The sequence below is a fragment of the Dreissena polymorpha genome, chromosome 1 (genome assembly GCF_020536995.1).
Source record: "Dreissena polymorpha isolate Duluth1 chromosome 1, UMN_Dpol_1.0, whole genome shotgun sequence".
Taxonomy (NCBI): Eukaryota; Metazoa; Mollusca; class Bivalvia; order Myida; family Dreissenidae; genus Dreissena; species Dreissena polymorpha.
In genome coordinates this window covers 17,639,382-17,663,515 of record NC_068355.1, presented here as the reverse complement: position 1 = coordinate 17,663,515, position 24,134 = coordinate 17,639,382, and the positions used below count along the sequence as shown (strand labels likewise).

The window sequence follows — 24,134 nt, the reverse complement described above, 5'->3', positions numbered from 1 at the left end:
ATTGGCAAGCGCTTTATCACACGGGCGCTTAGCCAAGTTCATAAGCTGTGGTCACGTGACATTAATCGTCGCACCGGGAAATTTTCAAATCCGTCTAAAATGAATTATTTTCCTGCCAGCGTAACAAAATGAAACAAGATGTTGTTATCTATTGTCGCTCTTTAATACTTATAATACCATGTAAGGATATATATATGCACTTAGTATTAAGAAACATAATAGTCACAGGCACGTTTGGTTTGAACACTAAAGACGATGTAGCCTATAACAGGCAAAAAAATCTATAAAAACGCACACTGCTAACTTCGAAAGGTACGTGATCTGGTATGAAGATTGTGCACGGATTAATTTTCAAATATTATAAAGCTGTATCGTCATCTCAAAAGAGCATGGCGATGGTGAATTAAAGATCACAATTATGAACATGTCAACAAAGACGTGGATATGATGTTAATTAAAACAGGGACCTATACGAATAGGTCCCTGATTAAATATGACTAAATCGTGCCCTGGCTTCAACATATAGAGGATATTTGTTGGATTTGGTGGAATATCGATTTTAATTCACGAGTGATCATAGAAAATGATATTCTCACGAGTGGTGCAGCCATGAGTGAATTCAAAATATATTTTCTATGATCACGAGTCGCCCTCGTTTACTGAAGTCACAACAACAAGATACAGTAAGTGCTATCAATGCCATTGAATTTGATTGTTTACTTGGATTTTTTGCTCGCCGTTTTTCAACATAATACCAAGTCTTATCATTATGGCGAGTTCACCGACTGCTGGCATCTGACCTAAAAGGATCAGAGTGAGTTTTAGAAAACAATGTCTATCGAATCACACCGTTTCGGACCGTGTGCGCATGTGGACAAGACAAAATGCTAGCATTGCGGTAACAATGATATTTAAGATATAAGTATATATATTTATAAGAATACATATTAAGCCTCATGCTTAATCGCGATACTTCGGTCTCACTAAACCCCACGCATGTAGTGTGTATTAACACAGATGCTTTAAAGTGTTCAACAATAAAACTTGATCAAATGTCATGGTTCGCTAGTTTGGCACTATTTGTTAAACCAAGTGGAATTTGCATCTTAGATGCAAATTTATATATATTCATGACAAAATAATAGATGTAAACATTAGAATGTGGACGAGCAGTCGGTGTATACCTCTGTAAAATATAAAAAGTATGTGTGCATCGTTGCTTGAGAATGCGTGTGCGATTCGAATTCAAGGGCCCTGGCCCACTTTAAGCGAGGACAAATAGTACCAGGGATTTATTAAATATGTATACATACGATTAAAGAAATGCTTGTAACATATTTTAGAGTTAAACACAATTTATGTTGTTGAGCCCTTAAACGCCCGTTATACTGAATATAGCACACGAATATAGTTGTACATTTGTGCTATAGCATTAATTGATAATCGCATTTTTGCGGTTTATTTGGCAACGCAATATTTCATGTATATCTGATTATGCTATGGTATCAGCAATACATCAATAATGACCTAAGCTGGCTACGACGCTTTTAGTTTATTTCACTCCAACATACAACTCAATGCGTGCTAATTACCGGTATAGCTTATCTTCTGTTTTGTTAATAGAAAAAAAACGTGTTCCAGTTCACAATTTCAATCTGAGACATGACCGACCAGTATGAATACACTCTCATGATTATTCACATGTTTCTTTAAAAAAATATTTTTCAGATTGATCTATGTGCTGATCTCCAAATTAAAATATCGTACAACCCCTAAAGATAAGCGCTTGTACCAGCTTATAGAGAACATACTCAAGACCCCTGTAAAAATCATTAAAAATATATAGAGAGTATATGTGGAACATTATTTTAAATTTGCCACAACAGTACACTAGTTTTATATAAAGATTTATTTATTGTTAATTCAAGTTCATATACAATTCAAGTGTATACACTAAAATCAACTAAGAGTAAACAAAGAGCTATTAAGATACAAAACAAGAGGCCTAACGCTCTACAACGCTTACTTTACACCAAAGGGAATTTAACAGAAGGTGGTTGTTACCAAGAGGAAAACTAACATCCCACCCAGTAGCATTGTTTTTGAACGGTATGTAACCATTTCCGAACTCGGCCCATATACAAGTATTAAACATATTAATGTAACAAGGAGCACTTTGCCACATGAGATAATATCAGCTTCGGCAAGTGCATCACTTGTATTATTGTCTTTAAAGCCCGAAAAAAACACAAAGCGTGACATTAAACCAAAACCGTTGCAGAACGTTCTCAGGAACGTGATGAAATTAATTTCATAACATGATTTCCTTTATTTGAATCAGCTTAAATATTGTTAATGTGGACGTATCTTTTGATCACTACGAAGACGAATGTCGTATGCAAAAAAAGTAACATTTCGCTAAAAAACATTTCACAGATGGGCATGCGTATACGGGAGCTTACCGGGTTTTAAGTAATGTTAGTAGGAACTTACTTCCGAGATGGCGTCGTTTTCGTGTTTTTCGTGAAGGAGTAGCGGATATTTTCACCCGGTTAGCCACTTTATAATCGTCATTTGTCGACGAAATTTGGACGAAATATTTGAACGAAGCCATCGTTGAGGTAAGTTCCAACTAAACTCATCCGGTAAGCACCCTGGTACGCACGCACCTCTGACTTCAGTTGGCCGCATCGAATGCTTTAGTTGTATTCTTAATTACGCCCGTCACCCAATCAATATTTCAAAATGTCATTTAGTCTTGATCGGTCCATGAACGATTCCTTTGCAGTTCCACGGAAACCTTCTAACGCATGTCTGCGTCTCAAAACTCCCTTTTCTGAGTTGCTCCAGTAACCATGACAACCACTGCTTTTTCTTTTTCTTTCTATCCAACACGCCATCTGGAATGACAAATCTCGATATTCACTTTTAAGGTCAATTTTAACACTTTTGGAAACTTTATAATATGAAAGATAATTGTTTGAGATGCGGAATAAAACTATTTGCAACAATTAAGCGTTACGTCTTATGCCATAAATCACCAGGTAAATCTTCCAATAACGCGCCGTTTTCTGAAAGTTGGACCTTCTTACTTCCCATGCTGTGACGTCAGAGCTGTATATACGCTATTTTTAACAGCGTTATTTATGCCGAGACGATCAACTGCATTGCTATTACATCAATACTGTTATGTTAAATCACAGGTGGTTAGCGTGTGGCTATGATATTAATTAGTGAAAACATCATTTTGAATGATAAATAATCATATTATAACGAAAAATTAACTTTTCTGAAAAAAAAATATTTCACTATCAAATATATATATATTTGATAGTGAAATATTTTTTTTCAGAAAAGTTAATTTTTCGTTATAATATGATTATTTATCATTCAAAAGGATGTTTTCACTAATTAATATCATAGCCACACGCTACCCACCTGTGTGTTAAATTATGGACTTTTCTGACGAATATGATCATTATGAAGATGAACTGCATGAAATTAGACCGTATATGTACAGTACACGCCATTTCATCGATTTGAAAAATCTCATTTAGACAAGACTCCTTTTCCCAAAATGGCTGGAAAAAGCCCTAAAATGTTCGTTAGTAGATTGTTAATCATATATCTAAATTATTGTATTTTTTGTAAATAAATGCAAGTGAACGAAATCGTATTAATGCAACACATAATTTAACTTACAACAATAATTCTAATCATTTGCACCCATCGATGTAATTACATCGATGCTCTAACTGTTCATCGCGCATGTTTGGTCTAATTCGTTATCTTTTCCACTTATGCATAGTGAAAATGTAAAGTTCAATAAAATTTCAGAGGACAGAAAACACACTACCGTATTTTTCGGGGGTAAAGATGCGACTTTTTTCCGAAGCGTCTTATTAATGAACGAAAATGAAAAACATAATATCCTAATTTTTGCGAAAATGCGCGTGTGATAATCATTAGCGGTAATTTGATTGCCTCTGAATAACCCCCATGTCACTATCAATCGATAATTGAATTGGTTTTTTGCAGTGTTATGGCTTTGTTATACCTACCACACTTATCCTTATGTGTACTCCTCCGCGATAAAATCGTAGTCAGTTAGATCTACTGATGATAGCATCCGGGTGTAATCCTCCTGGAAGTCGTGCTTTTCACGCATGGTATTATCAAAATAGTTTTTCGACACGAAAAGCTTTTTAACAAATTTATATTTAATTCATTACAAATATATTACAAATATACATGTTTTGTTGAATTTCCCAATAAGAATACACATTTGTAATCCGAAACACACTTCTGATTGTCTTCTGTTAGCGCGCCGTTTACAAATTCAAGCGTCAAATAAACATTCGGGATTGTTAGCTAGCAGATATAAACAGAATATGTCTTATTTTACAAATTTCAATTGTGTTAGCCTTTTAGTCGCCGATGCTTAAAGGAAACCGTGCTCGCACCTAGCTGTAGGCTCCCGCACCTGGATTAGTGATAATTTCGTGTTGTTTATGCTTTTCGTAGTTTGTACACGGAGTGTCTATTCTCATCTAGAGTCCGTGGTTTGTAGCCACGACGAACCCATAATTGATTTTTAACATTTTCACCATATATGTCTACATGTCTTATTTTATATTTAAAAAAAATAGGCTGCGACCATTTTGATTTGTCGGCATTCTGTTTCATTTCAGACTCCATGCAGTTCTCAGATCATAATCTCTGTGATTTATTACTCTAACTTGTTAGTTTCTGACCCGCGTGCTACTGAAAATATCCAGCGGAATTGTGTTTTATGGCACAAAGAAGCACACAATGGCTTCGACCCGTGTTTTTTGATCCCTAAATGTAAGATAAGCACGTGCAATATCAAATATTATGATGGTCACTACAAAAGTTCTACCGAAAACCGCAGACCGCGTTTTTGTTTTATTGCCAAATCAAGCCCTGAACATCCAATATCCTGAGGCTGTGTATTACGACACACAAACTTTAGATAAGCACGTGCCGTCTGTCAAAACAATGATTTTTATAGATCAGTAAAAATATCTAAATAACTCACACAGTGAATTCCCGTATATGATCTCGGAAACGAGACTTGCTTAAAACGTTTAAAATAACACAACATAATTTCTAAAAACAAATGAGAACCATCCAACATACATCATACACAGACCAAACAAAGTATAAATAATTTTGACAGTTTGAGTACAAACATTGAATTGTATACGATGATTTTTTTTTGCGATCAGTATACAGTACAATACAAATGTATGCAATTGAATGTAATTTTTCAATAATGAACGAACTAAAAGAGTGTAAAGATAACGATACAGCGTGTTTGATTTTTAGCATAGGTGCGTTTACGCACCTATGCTTATGGTATATACCACATTTCGAAAATCCACATCGATCGGTTGCCCTTTATGAAGCCTTACCTGATCAAAAATCAGACGAAATATCTATTTAATTTAGTATATGGTCATTCTTACAATTTTTTTTGGAAACGTTTTTCTAACGTTTTCTTCCAAGAATATTGCTGACACCGTTTTTAGTGAATTTTTCTAAGACCGTTTTATGTCAAAAAATCTTCTTATAACCTAAAACAAATTTCGTTCGTAAAACAATTCTATCTGCACTATAAATCTCAATCTCCTACGCAGTGGCCTCCCTTATACTAGAAGTTACTGACCGGGCGAAGCAAGGGAAGTAACTGCTGTGAGGACTTTCTATAAAAATCTGCATTTAGAAATCTGTATTCAGAACTCAATCTGTTGTGCACGTCTGCATCTAACGCTTACCACAAGTTTTACGACAAATTCTTGACGCAGACGAATAGGGTAGCGTCTATTTTCATTTGTGAAAACAATAGTTCGATACAGATCTGTCCGTGCTTAAATTTTGAAAGGCTTGGGTAATTATTTTTCATAAGCGTTTCAAACACTGATGTAAATGGAAAGATTATCTATTTAAATAGTCGGTAATTGTTTGAAATTATTGATTTGAGAAATTCGCGGATGGCGATATCGAACTACATTATACCACGTGACGCCATTCTTCCCTGTATCTTGCACCTATGCTTTTAACGCCATCGGCGCTCTCGTTATTTTATTCAAAGGAATTGTCAATGGCAAATAATTCGCGAGATACTCCGGTACTTTAGTTGAAATTCACTACGAACCTTTTAATTGAAATTTCATCAAATCTTTAAAAAGAAACATATGCCGAAATTCGTTTGATACTTTCGATATATAGAGACAGTTTGTGTTTAGTAATTTGAGCACTATTTCTTCAATATTTATCAGAATTTAATGGTAAAAAACGGAAATCGGCCATATACGGAATTATCATTGTTTTGACAGTTGACATCCGATGGTAATTGTATGAAGTATGAAGAGAAGCTGACGAAATGTTAACACAATCGCGAAGAAGTAAATATATCAGCGTATTATCTGTATATTTTTCTAATTTTCGTTAATTTTAAAATTATTTAACATTTAGCTATAGTATACAATAAATATTTGTAAATATTTTTACTCGGGTAATCGCCGCGTGTAAAGACGCGGCGTGATTCTGTGTATCGATGCCGAGGCAGAAACAGACGCGGCTGTTATTTGGAGAAAAACAGTTTGTGTTTGGAAACATGGCTAGCACGACCGATTTTGGTGCACCAAATCTTCTTCAGTTTTTTTGTCGTTCGGAAACTGGAAAGAAAAAATCACATTATCTTTTCCAGAACGTGATTTACAGCGAAAGGACGCACAGAGAACCCTTTTCTCTATTACTGTGAAAACAATCTCACGAAAATATCAATACAAACAGAAACAAGGGCTGTTTGTAAAACATGCATGCCCCGCATATGGGCTCTCCGTTGTAGTGACAGCCATTGTGTGAATATGTTTTTTGTCACTGTGACCTTGACCTTTGACCTAGTGACCTGAAAATCAATAGGGGTCATCTGCCAGTCATGATCAATGTACCTATGAAGTTTCATGATCCTAGCCATAAGCATTCTTGAGTTATCATCCGGAAACCATTTTACTATTTCGGGTCACCGTGACCTTGACCTTTGACCTAGTGATCTGAAAATCAATAGGGGTCATCTGCGAGTCATGATCAATCTACCTATCAAGTTTCATGATCCTAGGAATAAGCGTTCTTCAGTTATCATCCGGAAACCATTTTACTATTTCGGGTCACCGTGAACTTGACCTTTGACCTAGTGACCTCAAAATCGATAGGATTCATCTGCGAGTCATGCTCAATGTACCTATGAAGTTTCATGATCCTAGGCATAAGCGTTCTTGAGTTATCATCCCGAAACCATTTTACTATTTCGGGTCACCATGACCTTGACCTTTGACCTAGTGACCTCAAAATCAATAGGGGTCATCTGCAAGTCATGATCAATGTACCTATGAAGTTTCATGATCGTAGCCATTAGCGTTCTTGAGTTATCATCCGGAAACCATTTTACTATTTCAGGTCACCGTGACCTTGACCGTTGATATAGTGACCTTAAAATCAATAGGGGTCAATTGCGAGTCATGATCAATCTACCTATCAAGTTTCATGATCCTAGGCATAAGCATTCTTGAGTTATCATCCGGAAACCATTTTACTATTTCGGGTCATCGTGACCTTGACCTTTGACCTGAAAATCAAAAGGGGTCATCTGCGAGTCATGATCAATGTACCTATGAAGTTTCATGATCCTAGGCATAAGCGTTCTTGAGTTATCCTCCGGAAACCATTTTACTATTTCGGGTCACCGTGACCTTGACCTTTGACCTAGTGACCTGAAAATCAATAGGGGTTATCTGCCAGCCATTATCAATCTACCTACGAAGTTTCATGATCCTAGGCTTAAGCGTTCTTAAGTTATCACCCGGAAACCATTTTACTATTTCGGGTCACCGTGACCTTGACCTTTGACCTAGTGACCTCAAAATCAATAGGGGTCATCTGCGAGTCATGATCAATGTACCTACAGTCCACTCTCGTTATCTCGACATCGGATATCTCGATATTCTCGATATGTCGAAGTAAGCTCAATGTCCCATTTTTTCCCTTCTTTATCTATAAAAATAAACAACGCTTATCTCGATTTTCGTTATGTCGAATAATTCGATATGTCGATATAAAATTTTGTCCCGAGTCCCGATTTAACATGTATTTACCGTGGTTTATCTCGAAGTGCGAATAACTTTTCCAGTGTCGGCAAAAGGTGAGAAACTTTTTCTTTGATACTTCACCGTCCCGCTTCGCCCGGCTGCTCCCGATACTGTGCGTTAGGAAATTGATCCGTTAATTGCATCAATGATCACACGTGTGTAATGTCGTTAGCCATTAACACTTGATTAAGGCCTGTCACTTTAAGTGTCACTTTAACATCAATTAACTGCAATTAATACACAACCTGCCGAAAGACTAATTGTTTTTACAAACAACATTCCAAAATGCATTGAGTTATATTTTTGCGTATATACACCGTCGTTTACTCGACAGTTTAGAAAAATTATAACTGCATGTGTTCATGCAATTCTGTAATACTTAAAACGTCATTTTAAGCATTGAAATAGCAAAATTAATCGTGCCTCGTAAGACACGTATATATCAGGACGAGAGTATTGTGCCACACGGTGACGGCTTTAGTTAAGATGTTAAAAACAAGATAAATTTTCGTCTCATTTTTTCTTTGAAAACGCCTAATCGGATATCTCGAACTCTCGTTATCTCGATATTTTTTCTTGTTCCCGCCGACTTCGAGATAACGAGAGTGGACTGTATTTAGTTTCATGATCCTAGGCCCAAGCGTTCTTGAGTTATCATCCGGAAACCACCTGGTGGACGGACCGACCGACAGACCGACCGACCGACAGACATGTGCAAAGCAATATGCCCCCTCTTCTTCGAAGGGGGCATAAAAATAAAACCAGAATTCTGATCTATCGCTTATCTTCTAAGCGGACGCGAAAATGCTTGTTCAGCTCTGACCTCACACAACAGGGGAAAACAGTGGAGATAAGCGAATCAACGCTTTGCGAGTTACGATCATAAAAGTCAACAAAATCATCTTTTTCAGGTTGAACACAACGCGCAAACGTTATTTTCCCGATAATTTAATCATATTTCAATGTAAATAGCGTTTAATAGATTAACTTTGGATTTTCTTTAAAATTGACCTTTAAGGTATGTTTACAGTATTCGTAAGTAATGCAAAGGTCTCACTGTCACGAATCAGAGCTACGAATACTTTTCGGCACAGTTCGTAGCTATCCTTACTGGACCGTGGCTATCCGTACTTGATCCATGACCAGTCGTAGTAGTTTTTGGATGTCTCTTGACAAATTTTGAAGATGTTCAAAAAATTGCTACGAATTTATCGACCGTAGCGTATCCGTAGGTCCGTACTGATCCGTTCTAGTTCGTAACGACACCGTAGTCGTTCGTACTTTTTCGTAAGCCCAAAGGTTTTCAAGGACTTCTACGGATTGATACGAAGAACTACGGATCGGTACGGTTACGCTACGTATTATTAGCTACGATTATTCCCCGAATATACTACGGAAAGCCACGGTTCTAGTACGTTGTACTACGGATAGACAGGAATTTGCTCGATCTTGAACGATGTACTACATTTCAGCACGAAACGATACGGACATGTACGGTCCACTACAATAAATTGCTACTGAAATACATCATTGAAATTATAAAGCAAACGTACTTGCATTTGTTGTGTTCATAATCATGAAATGCCAGCAAAGTGCGTTTGCGATAAATTTGTTACACTTGGATATTGATATGGCACAAAATGCAGAGGCCGTAGTCGAGCTGCTTGACGATGTGCACAGAGGATATATAATGATTCAATATCGTATAACTAGTAAAGCTTTGTGCTAAAGGTTACGTATTTTTAAAAATATTAGCATTTGACTTACTAGTAATACATTTTTTTATTTGCAGGTAAGTAAGTGTCCGTCTCATATGCCTTTTGAATCTTGCTCTCTTACGTAATTTAAGAATTGTTAAATTAATAGCCGACATAATAAAATACAAAATTAATCATACTTTCATAAACATAATCTATATGTGAACATCAATAATTACATACTTTATCAGGTCAGAGAAGAAAAAGGAGGTGGTGGATAAGAGACTGGCTTTTAAGACGACCCGGCTCTTGGTTTTGGATGGAGGAGGTAGACTCTTCCCCTGACACGGCTGATTACATTATTTCTGTTACGCGCTGTTGCTGCCGCTTTCATGTTCTCTTTTTGGGAGGCATTCTGTGTATGACAATATAAGAGGCTGTGGGCGCAATGTTCAATCGTAGTTCGTTCCTACCTGTCCGTACCAGTCCGTCGCAATTCCCACTGCTAAGTAGCGGACCGTTCTAGTTCGTACTTACCCGTACTAGACCGTAGCGGATCCGTAGTTAGATTGTACTGATTCGCGTAGCATCGTACTGAATCGTACCAGACCGTAGCGGATTCGTAGTTTGATCGTACCGATTCGTAGCGCTCCGTACTAAATCGCGTCGATCAGTAGCAGTCCGTACCTTTTCTTGTTCGTTTTCCCACATTTTGATGGTAAATTCGTTGTGCTCCGTACTGAAATCGTAGCGGCCTACGAATTTAGACAATTTCGTAGTTATTCTTAGCCGATTGAATCGTAGCTCATTCGTAGCTCTGATTCGTGACAGTGTGACCGAGGTATAAGCGACCAAATGCGTGTTTCTCAAATTGTGGTCTTATTGCGTTATAACCATGACTCCGCGGCTTGCTTAATAATACTACCAAGTCATGAGTTGCCGCAAAAACACATTGGGTCCTTTGCTAACATACGATTCTGCATCCAACGTGTCCATACATAGATTAGTGCCCTATGTTCCAAATGTAAGACATACGTTCACATTGAATTGTTTAAGACGCACAATACATTCGCGTGTAGCGATATGAATAATCCCCATAGGGGCTAATCACGGGATAGTCAAATGGCATGCCGATGCAGGTATTTTTCGCCGTTTTAATTATACCCTGTAGTCATCCAAGTGGCATGTATGCACGATTGTTCCACAACCCTCGTCATCATTCCATCTTCGATAGAGTTTGTGATAAGTGTTTGGACCTGCGGAATACTGTGAACCTGTGGCTGGATATATGCTTCAACTCATGGAACACCTCTTTTTATGCACAAATGTGTTTACGGGTTTTAATTTTAGATTTTATTACCTGTTTTGTGAATTACGAGCATCAATTTTTCTTGTTTATGACAGAGAGGCAGCAAATAATGAACAGAGAGGCAGCATTTTGACAGAAAGGCCACCATATGCTTCTACACCGTGAAGTTAAGAGGATATAACAGTCATGTATATGATAATCAAGACATTTGCACCTCTCAGTCTGTCGCCATATACAAACGTTACTGTAAAACGATGTCATTAAAAGGGAACGATAGCGTCACATCATAAAAGTTGTTTGTTTTTAATAATTTACATAACATATTTGTCTTTTATAACAAGATTTAATTTCAAAAATACACATATCGCAATAACTCTGGAAGAATGGTCGAACCAATATCAATTGGAAAATGTCCAATCATTTATCTCTTTTTGCACAATATAGACGATTGAAAGGGGCCTTGTCACAGATTTTGGCATGTTTTGAAGTTTGTCATTAAATGCTTTATATTGATAAATGTAAACATTAGATCTAAAAAGCTCCATTAAAAAATCAAGAATAAAATTTAAAAGAAGGAAAAAGAAAGTAGCCCGCAGCAGGGCTCGAACCAGTGACCCCCGGAGTCCTGGAGTAAAAACCAGTTTGACCGCTCGGCCATCCTACCAAGTATGTATTAGAGACGTATTTTATACTTTATATAAGCAATCTTCGTAGTTTCACAAAATTAAACGACAACAGAACTCAATTCAATCGTTTCACTTAATAATTCTCAGGTTTTTAAATCGTCAAAAGATGCATATAATGGCTATATTAGACCATGATAAATGTTCAGTATTACCTTTTCCTCACAAATATCATAACTAAAACGAAAATTTGCGATTCTGCAACACCTTTTTTCAATTTTGTCAATTTACCAAAGCGTGAAAAGATCCCTTGAATACGTTTTACGTATAACTACACATGTAAGTAGGTGCCAAAGGAAAATGGATTGAAGAAAAACTGCCCACTTTTAAGTAGTCACCAGGCGAGCAGTAGGTGTTTTGTGTGTATCTATTTCAGATCTGTAACTTTCTTTCTGTGAGGTGTGGCCAGAAGATGAATATGATGAAAATGTCCACCAAATTTAATAGATGAACCATCGCGATATCACAATAAAGAAACAAATTTGCAAAGCACTCCTGATAATTCACAGCTGCAATTGTTGCAAAAGGTTTTTGTTTCATTGATTTTACTGTACAGTTTTTCTGAAATATAATCTTGATACAATAAGCACTAACTCACTTATGAAATAAAGGTTGAGAACCCTCGAATGGTTAACATGATTAACATAAAGTAAACATCTAACTAATTAATTAACAGTCGCATATGAGTAACTGTAGAGGAACAAGTTAGATTAGAGAAATAATACGGGCCACGCTCTGTGAAAAAAAGGTTAATTGCATGTGCGTTAAGTGTCCTCCCCTATTAGCCTGTGCAGTGCGCACAGGCTACTCAGTGACGACACTTTCCGCCTATACTGGATTTTTGCTAAGAATAGACGCTCTGTAAACGAACAAATCATTAAGCGTGCGGACTGCACTTTACGCGCATACATTGAACCCCTTTTCACAGAGCACGGCTCAATTATTTAAAGGTTTTAATAATTTTGAAATTTTCATAATGGATATCGCTTAAAAAAATGTCAATGTTCATTCATTAATTCAAAAACGCACATACAATAAGATTGGTATTATTTGTCACAATATTTTAAGCTAGTTACAATTACTCGTTACAAATCGTAAACGTAACAAATCAACCCGATTTGAAAAGTGCAACCATGGACTTCAAACATTCGTTGTTTATTCCATAATTAGATTACCTACTCGTTTACAGCTTTTTCAAATTCTCAAACTCTTGGGCGATTTCGTAAGCAGTTTTTTCCAGACCCACGGATATCATATTGGTTATCATCGCAACTACGACGCCCTTCGGCGGCCTGGTCTTGCCCACATCAGCTCTAAGGTCCAGTTCCCCGTTGTAGTCAGCTGACGGCAGTATCAGAAGCACGCTGCTCGCACCGATGGCGCCACCCGTGTGGGAAACAATGTACGGTCTTGACAGACAGTAGGCGTGGTTAGCGACAGGCGGTCGGACCGCCCAAGCTAACCCATATCCGCCCCCTGGTATGCCGCTCCAACTCAGCTCAGTTTTATCAACCTTCGTCCACATTTCCCGAACTGTCTCGGATTTTAGGTAACCCGGCAAGAGGAAATCATCCCTGCATTCCTTCACACTGGTTTGATTTTGATGTTCAATTTGTGTCCTGCTTGCAATGGGCACGCCTTTGGTACTTTGTCTTGTTTGTTTGACCTCTTTCTTTGCATCTTTATCTTGATTTGCGGTTTGTGGTGTTTTTGACTCGCTCTGGAAGCAATAGAGCATGGCGTTCCCGAACTTCACGATATCCAGAACATTTGAGATTAACCCACCACCCGCCCACTTGTAGGACAGGTCAACGTAAGGGGCGTTTTCTACCTTACCCTGCTTGTTCTTTACATAATGCCTGAAAAACGTACGTTACATGGATATTGTAATTAATTGCAATCGTGTTTGTATGTGCTTTTTATCGAACAATTTGTTTGTAAACACATAACGTACGAGTACTTCACCACAAAAACAAGCTCCACACTGATGCATGGTTGAATACCAAACATATATTTGAATACATATAATGAATACCCGGTAATTAATGTTTCTACTGAAATTTAGTTAAACAGATAAAATAATATTACGCTTACGTACTTTAATGTTGCCATATTATGCATTAAAAAGGTAAAAAGAACATAACCGAGTACAAGACACAATTGAATCACATTTTTAATGCCAATGGCTTTTACAACCATCAGGGAAATTTTTGCGAGTTAAAGAGGCCTTTTTCACAGATTTTGGCATGTTTTGAAGTTTGTCATTAAATGCTTTATATTGAAAAATGTAAGCATTTGATCTAAAAAGCTCCAGTAAAAAAAATAAGAATAAAATTTAAAAAAAAACACAGAGTAAACCTCAGCAGGGCTCGAATCACTGACCCCTGTAATCCTGGAGTAAAAAGTCTACGACCTAGACCACTCGGCCATCCTTCCAGATACAAAGACAAATGTATTTTATGCTCTATATAAGTAATCCTCGTAGTTTCACAAAATATAGCGACAACAACAGAACTCACAAATTTTTTAATTCGTTTCGCGTTGCAACGCTTTATACTTTTCAGGTTTTTAAATCGCCAAAAGATGCATATAATGGCTATTTTAGAGCATGGTGTATGTTCAGTATTACTTTTTCATCACACATATCGTAACTAAAACAAAAATTTGCGAATCTGAAACAACTTTTTTCAATTTTGTCAATTTACCTTAACGTGAAAAGGCCCCTTTAAAGAGACATTTTCACAGATTTTGGCATGTTTTGTAGTTTGTCATTAAATGCTTTATTTTGATAAATGTAAAAATTGGATCTAAAAAGCTCCAGTAAAAAAAAAAAGATTAAAATTTAAAAAAGGGAAAAAAAGAAGCCCGCATCAGGGCTAAAACCAGTGACCCCCGGAGTCCTGGAGTAAAAACCAATCAGACCGCTCAGCCATCCAGCCAAGTATATATAAGAGTCGTATTTTATTCTTTATATAAGCAATCTTCCTAGTTTCACAAAATTAAACGACAACAACAGAACTCTCCAAATTATTCAATCGTTTCGCTTTGCAACGTTTTATAATTTTCTGGTTTTTAAATCGTCAAAAGATGCATATAATGGCTATATTAGACCATGGTAAATGTTCAGTATTACTGTTTCCTCACAAATAACATAACTAAAACGAAAATTTGCGAATATGATGTTTTTTTTCTCTCAATTTTGTCAATTTACCAGAACGTGAAAAGATCCCTTTAAGAATGAGCAAACGATAGGACCATGCTGTAATACAAAGCACCTCCCCGCACAAAAACCCGTTGCTTTATGTTGAATTATTTAATTTATAGACACGTTCAATGTCACATAACTGTGCATCAAAAATCGTTCAATACATAATTATAAATATTAACTTGCATTCCTAAATACTATAAACACGACTTCTATAACGTTTCGTTTTAACATATTTAGAGCTATGTAAGTTAACAAATTTTGTCTAAATTCAAATGCACACATCTCTGCAAAGAATGTCCCAACATCCGCGACACTAATTTCTTGCACGTTTATATAATATAAAAACATATCATCTTCTACATAGTATAAACAACATATTTAAACATATTTATAAAGGTTTGTTTTGATACATAGAAAACCGTGGGACGAGTTTTCGACACACAGTACACAGATACAGCGTGACCAGCCGAAAGGGTTATTCAAGTACACCCCATCCAACTTAGTTTGCGGGCGTACCAGGATACAATTACTGTTTGAACGAAAAAATATTTAAACATCAATTTTCAACAAGTGAATATTCGTGATAAAGCTGCTCACCGTCCACGGTTCGGCAGCAGCGGTCCATGCTCCTCGAGATACGTGTTGCCCAATCCCAACTCCTGTAATATGGTCTGCATGTACTTCTCGAAAGGCTGTTTAGCAGCCTTCTCCACCACCGCGCTTATAAGGGTGAACCCGTGGGTCGTGTACAGGTATTTGGTTCCTAAAGGAAAACGCTATTTATTGTTGAGACTTAAACCATATTTGCAATCATTGCAAGAGTCTCGTACAGATTCAAACCTATATCTAATAATTTTGCATATCCCAATTAACACACCAAAAATTCCGGTCACAGTTTAGATTTACCAGTTGCATCCACAGGTGGTTAGCGTGTGGCTATGATATTAATTGGTAAAATCATCATTTTAAATAAAAAATATTAAAATTATAATGAAAAAAAAACACAACTTCCCTGAAAAAAAACGTTAATATATATAATATAGAAAATATCAAATATATTTATTTGATAGTGAATTTTTTTTCTTTTGAAAGAAGTTGGTTTTTCGTGATAACTTTATTATTTTTCATTCAAAATGATGTTTTTTCTAATAAATATCATAGCAACACGCTAACCACCTGTGGTTGCATGTGGTGTGAGATTTGCGTATGGTGAATCTAGTCCAGTGTTCAATGACTTTGGTCGCCATTATTTGAAATATAATTGAATAATATAACACTATAATGTGGTGTAGGAAAATCAGGTTTTGCACCTTTAAATACATGTAACCATTATAAGTCAATGAAACTGAACAGTCTTTAAAAAAACACGAACATTCAAATAAACGACAACCTGGTTTATGTAACAGCGGGTCATCTTTGAACAGTTTCAGACTGTCCTGCACGCTATCAAAGTGGTCTTTGATGTAATACTCATCTAGTTTCATTTCATCCTTTACTGTTTTAGCGTCTCCTTTCTGAAATGTGTATGAATAAAAAATTGGATTAAATTCAAGATGATTAATTAAAATGAGTAAGAGAGAGCGGCATTTCACAGTGCACGCTTCGCAGACGATCGCATGCCTGGAGCATTGATATCTTTCTCATAGCTACTTACTGAAGCCCAAGGAATAGCGGCATACAGACCTTTTCTGTCATGTAATCTTTGTCGTAATGGCGAATTCCTCCAAGATGAGAAAGAAGATGGCGAATAGTCAACACAACCTTGAACACAAAATAAAACACCATGAAGTTGGCTCTCATATATACTGATCTTCGGGACATAACTATAAAACATAAACATAGCTCTCATATATACTGATCTTCGCAACATAACTATAAAACATAAACATCATATGTACTGATCTTCGCGGCATAACTATAAAACATAAACATCATATGTACTGATCTTCGCGACATAACTATAAAAAAATAAACATCATATACTGATCTTCGCGACATAACTATAAAACATAAACATCATATATACTGATCTTCGCGACATAACTATAAAACATAAACATCATATATACTTATCTTCGCGACATAACTATAAAACATAAACATCATAAATACTGATCTTCGCGACATAACTATAACACATAAACATAGCTCTCAGTTTCAATCAACGGCAATGTCAGCTTTTTGAAACTGCGTCCTATTTAATATTATTCTACCGCTTTGACTTGTCAACATAGTATTCATAGAAAAATGTAATTCATATATATATATATATATATATATATATATATATATATATATATATATATATATATATATATATATATATATATATATATATATATATATATATATATATATATATAACGAACCAAACCATCTTTAAATACAAGACTTTGTCATTCTTACACATATGCACAGTGTAGTAAAATTAATAAGCAGGTAAATCTTAAATATTGAGACCAATTTAGTAATAAGGTTGTATTTGTACAAATGTTTCAAATAAGATGTATTAGCACAAATTTACAAAACCTTTTCTCCCTGCACATATTTCTCTGGAAATTCAGGCACGTAAAACTGTACAGGTTTGTCTAAGTCAAGGTCACCATTCTCATATAGCTTAGCAACGGCCGTCATGGTGATAGACTTGCTGATACTAGCAATTCGAAAGATGGTTTCGGGCTTACACGGTACGTTGTTTTCAAGGTCTGCGTAACCGAAGCCTGCAAGAAAAAGGACGATGACCTTAAAATTGGTCGAAGTAATGATTGCTGGTAAGTTGGTATGAGTGAGTGAACAAGCAAGCAACAATCCTATAAAATTCACTGGTAAAATATACAATGGAGACAATACTTTCATAAAGAAATAACAGCGTAAAGAAAGGTTAATTTAAGCCCATTCATGACAAAAAAAATATTCATATATTCAAATTGTGTCAAAATAAGTCTAAAATCGTGTAAAATGAATATAGTTCTGAGAAAGATCATAGCTGGTAAGTTTTCTTTAAAGTATTTACACAAACGAATGTCATAACACATGACCTTGAAAATACAAATCAGTAAAAATACCTTCTGTCCACACTGTTTTACCATCAACTGTCACTGTTATTGACAAGCCAGGACACCCACACTCAATCTATAATAATCAGTACTGAAGACTACACGTGCAACCTAATTATTATGATCGAAATAATACTAACATGTTCAGGCACTTATTTCGTACCGTACACAATTACTTCAATCCAAAAATGAGATAACTTTCAATATGGCTGCTATTTTTTTTTGTTCAGAATAAACTGAACTTGTAAAACAGTCCACCTTAATACGAGAACTTTTCTTTATTCCATTATGGCAACAAGTTGGAATTATAAGCCAAGGCTTTGTTGTATCTATGTCGCATCATTAAAAAGTTAACATCTTTATGGGCATAGCAAGTTATCCAAAAATATCGCGACTACCATTTATGCATTTGTTTGTATGTGAAAAATAATAAAAAATGTCCAGAAATGACTTTTTAAATTAAAGAACTTCTACAATTCATGTAAACCCATTTCGTTCAACAACAAAAAATAAACGACCTTCATAAATTATGAAGTACCGGTAGTATGAACATATACAAATTCAATAAAACCTTTTTTTTCTTTTTTTCTTCTTTTTTTATTCAATATAAGACATACAATGTATGCATGTATATGATCATAAAACAAAGTGATACCACGTAGCAGCAATAATGTTCAAACATGTTATACAAAACATGCTAATTTATACATTTTTGACCATGTGGTTTGTTTTTTATTAAAAAAAGTTAATATGTATTTTTTTCTTTGGTTGTTTGTGATAGGTGTTTAACAAAACAACAGAATAATTATAAATTAATGTGAGTTGCATAAAGTGGGTAGAAAGCAAACTGGACTTGTTTATGAAAGTTTAATGTGTTTCCATTTATGTTCAAATATATGAAGTGTATCGTTGTTAAGGGCAATTTCTTTTTCAATTTGAATCTTTAACTTTAAATAATTGATGAAACAGTTCACGGTGGGTATTTGTTTTCTGCATTTCATGCTGAATATAAAATACTTTATTAATATAATAATGTAATTCACAACGTTATTAACCTCTTGTATTTTGAAGGTATTTACCCCTAAACTGTTGTCTAAGAGAGATAGTTTAACATTTAATTGTTGTTTCTCTAGAAAGTTTGTCAATTGATTCCATAGAGATTGAATATGTTTACACTCTCAGAAAAGATGTTTTATTGTTTCAATATGTTCACTACACATATCACATAGATTTGTGTTGGAAAGGTTGCACTTAAAAAGATATTTATTTGTAGCTATGATCATCTAGATGTATTTATATTGGAAATTCTCAATTTGCTATCATTAGTTGATTGATATGGCATGACAAATATTTGTTTCCAATTAAATTCTTTTTCTCCAAGAAGGTTTTGCCATTTAGTTTAGAGGGTTCGGTAGTTTTTTATTCGAAATGTGCAAAATATTTTGTTCGTTTTGTTTTGTTTTGCAATTATGTTTTCTACGAATGTTTTTTGAGTACATGGTGTGCTATTTGTATTGGTAACAGCTTAAATATGTATGGGTATACTTTTGATCAATGTGTAGTACATCAGGACGTTACTTATAATTTTTCCTCTTGATTTAAATTATGATGTGTATTTTTAAAAAGGGTGTTATTTTCAACATGTTTTCGTTTATAGAGGGTTTCAAAAAATAAACGTTGTTCTTCTAGTATTTAGTTCTGTTTGTTATGTCTTCACCATTGACTACTAATTTGTGTATAGTTTTTTGTTCACTTCTACGTTTTACAATGTTTGCGAAGTATTTTGTATTTTTTCATTGTGTTGTTGTGCTGTGCACGAGCTCGTAGTATTATTCCAGTGAGATGTGTATGATTAATTCTTTCTAATACTTGTTTTTTTAATGTTATTTCATTTTCAATTTCGGTGGTATCAGTTGTGTTTGTTTCATGCAATTGTTTATCAAGTGTTTCAATGATTTTGATGGTTTCCGTTTCAAGTTTGTGTGATTCTTTTTGTTTAAATGATGTGTATCTAATTGTTGTGTTACGTATATTTCCTTTAATTACTTCCCATAATGTGTTTGGGTTTGCATCTTTATTATTTTGAACTGTATTGAATATTTTTAGTTTTATTTGCGTTTGATGTTGTGTTTCTAATAAGATGCTGTTATTATTTTTAAAGTATCTTGGGCCTCTTTAGGGTTGTATTTGGTGCAGTTTAAGTTCACCTAGAGAGTGGTCAGTCATGAATCCTGTTTTTATGCTACATTTGTTAACAATGTTGCAAAGTGACTCAGATATTAAAAAATAGTCCAATCTACAAAATATTGTTGGTTTTGTGTTTGAGTGCCAGGTGAATTTGCTTTCGTTTGGATTTATTGTACGCCAAATGTCTATTATATTGTAGTTTTCAATTATGTTAATTAAACTGTTTCTTTTTTTTAGAATGAGTATAAAGGTTTCCCTTCTGTTTATCTAATAGTGGGTTAAGAACAGTATTGAAATCACCACCGACTATATTGTTTTTATCTTGGTTATTAATTATAAAGGATTGTAATGTTTCGTAATAAGTGGAATCATCTATGTTAGGGCCGTAAACGTTGATTAGTGTTTATTGTGTTTCGTGTATTTTGATGTCTATACTTGTTTGTCTTCCAATTATTATTTAGTTAAAGTTGTCGACTGTGATCCTTATATTATTTTTATCAGAAAGGCAATGCCTTGTTTATTAGTATGATGTCCACTTAGAAAGATGTCTCCGTCCCATTCATCTTTTAAGGTTTGTGCTAAAGTATGTGTCCAATGACTTTCTTGTAATAGGCATATACTTTTTTTGTCTACCCATTTAAATATGTTTATGCGTTTGTCTTTATTGTTTAGCCCTTTTACATTCATTACAAGAACATATTTTAATCAGTTTAAAAGGTGGAGGGTGATGTAAATGATAATTGGTGTGTGCTTTTCCAGTTAGTTACAGTAAAAAAATTCCACTAAGGTGGAGCGAACGCAGTGAAGTGAATCCCTTCTTAGCCCACAATATTGACATGATGAGTTCTTACTTAGTTGCAACATACAATTTTGATTGATTAGACAAATAATAATCAAGGGAACATTTGTAAGTCTAAGCATTTCACTTAACGGGTGCAATCATAGCGGCATTCCATCGGATAAAACTGTAGGTTATGTTTTAAGTACACATACCATTTTCAGCGTAATGGCATTTCTCGACGCCTGTATGACGTTGTTCACGTCTGGACGTTTCTCCAACGAGATTGGGATGTCCCCTTCACGCAACCTTTCGTCACTGTCTGCTAAACACTCCTGGTCTTGAACCTGGAAAAGAAGCGTATACGGTCACCCACTATTCAATTATTGAAACGCATTGTAAACATTTAAACGGATATGAAAATGCAGTATATGTACAAACAATATATGGTCCTATTATGCACTTGTCTTGCTTTTTTCCAGAGATCGACTTTGCTAAAATAATTATACGAGTGTTAAAAAAGAACTTTTAAATACTTATTTTGTTTAATTTCATGTAAAATAATAGATATATCTGTCTCGATGTATACTAGCACGGTTCCATAAACACGCTGCGAACTAAGAGAATTGAAGTAACAAAGCTAAATTAAACTACGGCCAAATTTTATTACCATCTAAATGTACACAATAAATTTGTTATGGTCATATGTTTAATTAGGTCTTAGTTTTTACTAAATTTAATTCTGAGATATAATTTAATACCAATCTGGCAATTATCACTGCAAGAATTCCACCGGAAATGGTCCACGTCGAGAGGGAACTAAACCGACTTCCTGTGTCTTTTTCATTTTTAGTTCTGAACCTGCCGCCTTTGGTCCTCCAAGCAGAAACGCCTGCTAGATTGCGCTGGACAATGTGTGGCTGAGGAGACAACTTTCTTAAAGCACTGACGCTTACGGTGTGCTTAGGTGTGGTGATGATTTGTTGAATCTTGTATATGTTATGTTGCCCCAAAACCCGTGTCATTTTTTATACGTGTAAGTTTCTGTGAAAAAGAGCACATAAAAATCATATATAAATACTTGAGGCAGCTATCGACTATTTTAAGCATAACATTTATACTACAATGTATTTTGAGCAAATATATTGCATATATGTCATTACGATTTTTCTTTTAATTCATACTTTGTTGTCGACTTATGCACGGTTCGGAGTTTATCATCATAACCTGCGAGGTTTTGAGATAAATCAAAGCGAAAAACATTAAGCGCGTTCATCATTACTTTTGTAAAAGACATTTAATATTGTAAAAACTTCAACAAATTCATTATCGCTATAGTCCGAACTTGATCGATACCTTTGTATACAGACAATTTAAAAAGGATAGTTTCAAAACATTTTAACTATATTCTACTGTAAAACAAAGAAATGGTATCCTTTAAAGAACTACTGTAAAACAAAGAAATGGTATCCTTAAAAGATTAATACTATCAAAGAGATAAGAAATAAATTAAAAACAAGCAAATAATTTTAACTGAAATCCACCGCAAAACCATGAATTTGTGTTAATGGATGGGTGCAAATAACTTGATATATGGTATATTCATTCAAACAAAAATTAAGTGTAGTGTTATTGCTTTTATGCATTGCAATTCCCCTCATTGATACATATATACATCCATGAAGTGTCATGTGACGTATAGATCTGAGTTAAAGTCCTAAAAAGTAACACCATAAACTAGAAATGGCGCGGAAGAGGCCGACGCGTATCCCCACGCCGCATGTGTGACCCAGGGGGGGCACCCCAGGGTTGGTAATGGGGCCATGCATAGTTGAGATTTACCGTATTGTCATAAGAGATGTTCAGCATCAATTGGAAGATAATCAGTGTAGAAATGAAGAAGTTTATGTAAAATAATATAAAACAAGAGATGTGTTTGTCGGAAACACAATGCATCCTCCTGCGCCGCTTTGATTTATTAAAAAAAAAAATCATTTCATTTGGCAGGTTCATTACTTTACCCTTTAAAGCTTATTACTTCCCTTGGATTTGTTTTTTTACCTTTGACCTTAGAGGATGACCTTGAACTTTCACCACTTAAAATGTGCAGCTCCATGAGATACACATGCATGCCAAATATTGCAATCTTCAATATTGCAAAAGTTATGGCTAATGCACCATACCGGAGGCATAAAAATGAGTGAAAATCTCTGACCCGGCCCCACCCCAACCCCATTGACCCAGGGGTAAGATAAAAATTCCAAATAGTGCAGGGTCGCACATATGCTCATAGCTTGTGTGTAAGTTTCAAGGTTCTAGTCCAGGACGGACGGACGGATGGACAGACGGCGGAGATCACCACAATATCCCCACGCTTTTCAAAATGCGTGTGGATAAAAATCGACTAAGGGCGTATGAACTGTAACACGTGGTGTATAATTGATCGTCATATTCAAGATTATGGTAAATGTAGCGAAAAAGTAGAGCTATTACACCTTTCATTTGTATGCATGTGCATGCAAATGCATTTTAATGATATAACACGGGACAATTCGGTATTGTGAACATCTCTACCGCTGATAGGCCTAAAGGCAAATACAGGAGCATAGCAGTACACAATCTAAAACCAAACATGTATAACACACGATCGCTTTAAACATGGTAGTACGGTTATAAACAAATGCTGGTGATAGTCCAACTAGTATGATTGCTTTTGATTCACTTTTCTCGTAGCAATATGAGGCATGTAACGTTTGGCTTCTTTCTACTGCAACTCAGTAGTTTCGTTCAATGATTCATGTTTGAACCAACTGCATAATAATGAATTATATAAAAACAAGCGGAAGCATGATGTAAAACAAAACACCAACCAGATTTACAAGCAAAGAAATATTGCACAAACAAGCATATACATGTACATGTTTACAAACCGTTTATGAACTTGTGAATTACACCACCAAATGTTTACGTACTTATCAATGGTTATGTAGAATTAAAGGGAGAGAATAAAGTGAGAAATCAAACCTACGGGAGAAAACTATTTGT

At 35.3% G+C, this 24,134-nt stretch overlaps 1 protein-coding gene across 1 annotated transcript; it reads right to left on the bottom strand.

Annotated features, from left to right (window-relative positions):
• Positions 1-12,284: 12,284 nt before the first annotated feature.
• On the bottom strand, positions 12,285-24,079 carry LOC127872962 (serine beta-lactamase-like protein LACTB, mitochondrial). Its single transcript, XM_052416488.1, has 9 exons — positions 24,020-24,079; positions 21,851-22,133; positions 21,305-21,436; positions 18,134-18,200; positions 17,598-17,788; positions 16,752-16,829; positions 16,459-16,582; positions 15,666-15,831; positions 12,285-13,719 (listed from the first exon to the last, which is right to left on the bottom strand). The coding sequence occupies exons 2-9, from the start codon at positions 22,112-22,114 to the stop codon at positions 13,044-13,046; spliced, it is 1,698 nt and encodes a 565-aa protein (XP_052272448.1). The 5' UTR covers positions 22,115-22,133; positions 24,020-24,079; the 3' UTR covers positions 12,285-13,043.
• Positions 24,080-24,134: the final 55 nt, after the last annotated feature.

Bases quoted from the DNA above. Each gene is read 5' to 3' on its own strand.
- LOC127872962 (XM_052416488.1), bottom strand. From the start codon at position 22,114: ATGACACGGGTTTTGGGGCAACATAACATATACAAGATTCAACAAATC. The intron at 18,201-21,304 runs GTATGTGTACTT...TGATTATTATAG, and splicing joins ATGCCATTACGCTGAAAATG to ATTGAGTGTGGGTGTCCTGG. The intron at 16,583-16,751 runs GTCTGTATGCCG...TACACATTTCAG, and splicing joins AAGATTACATGACAGAAAAG to AAAGGAGACGCTAAAACAGT.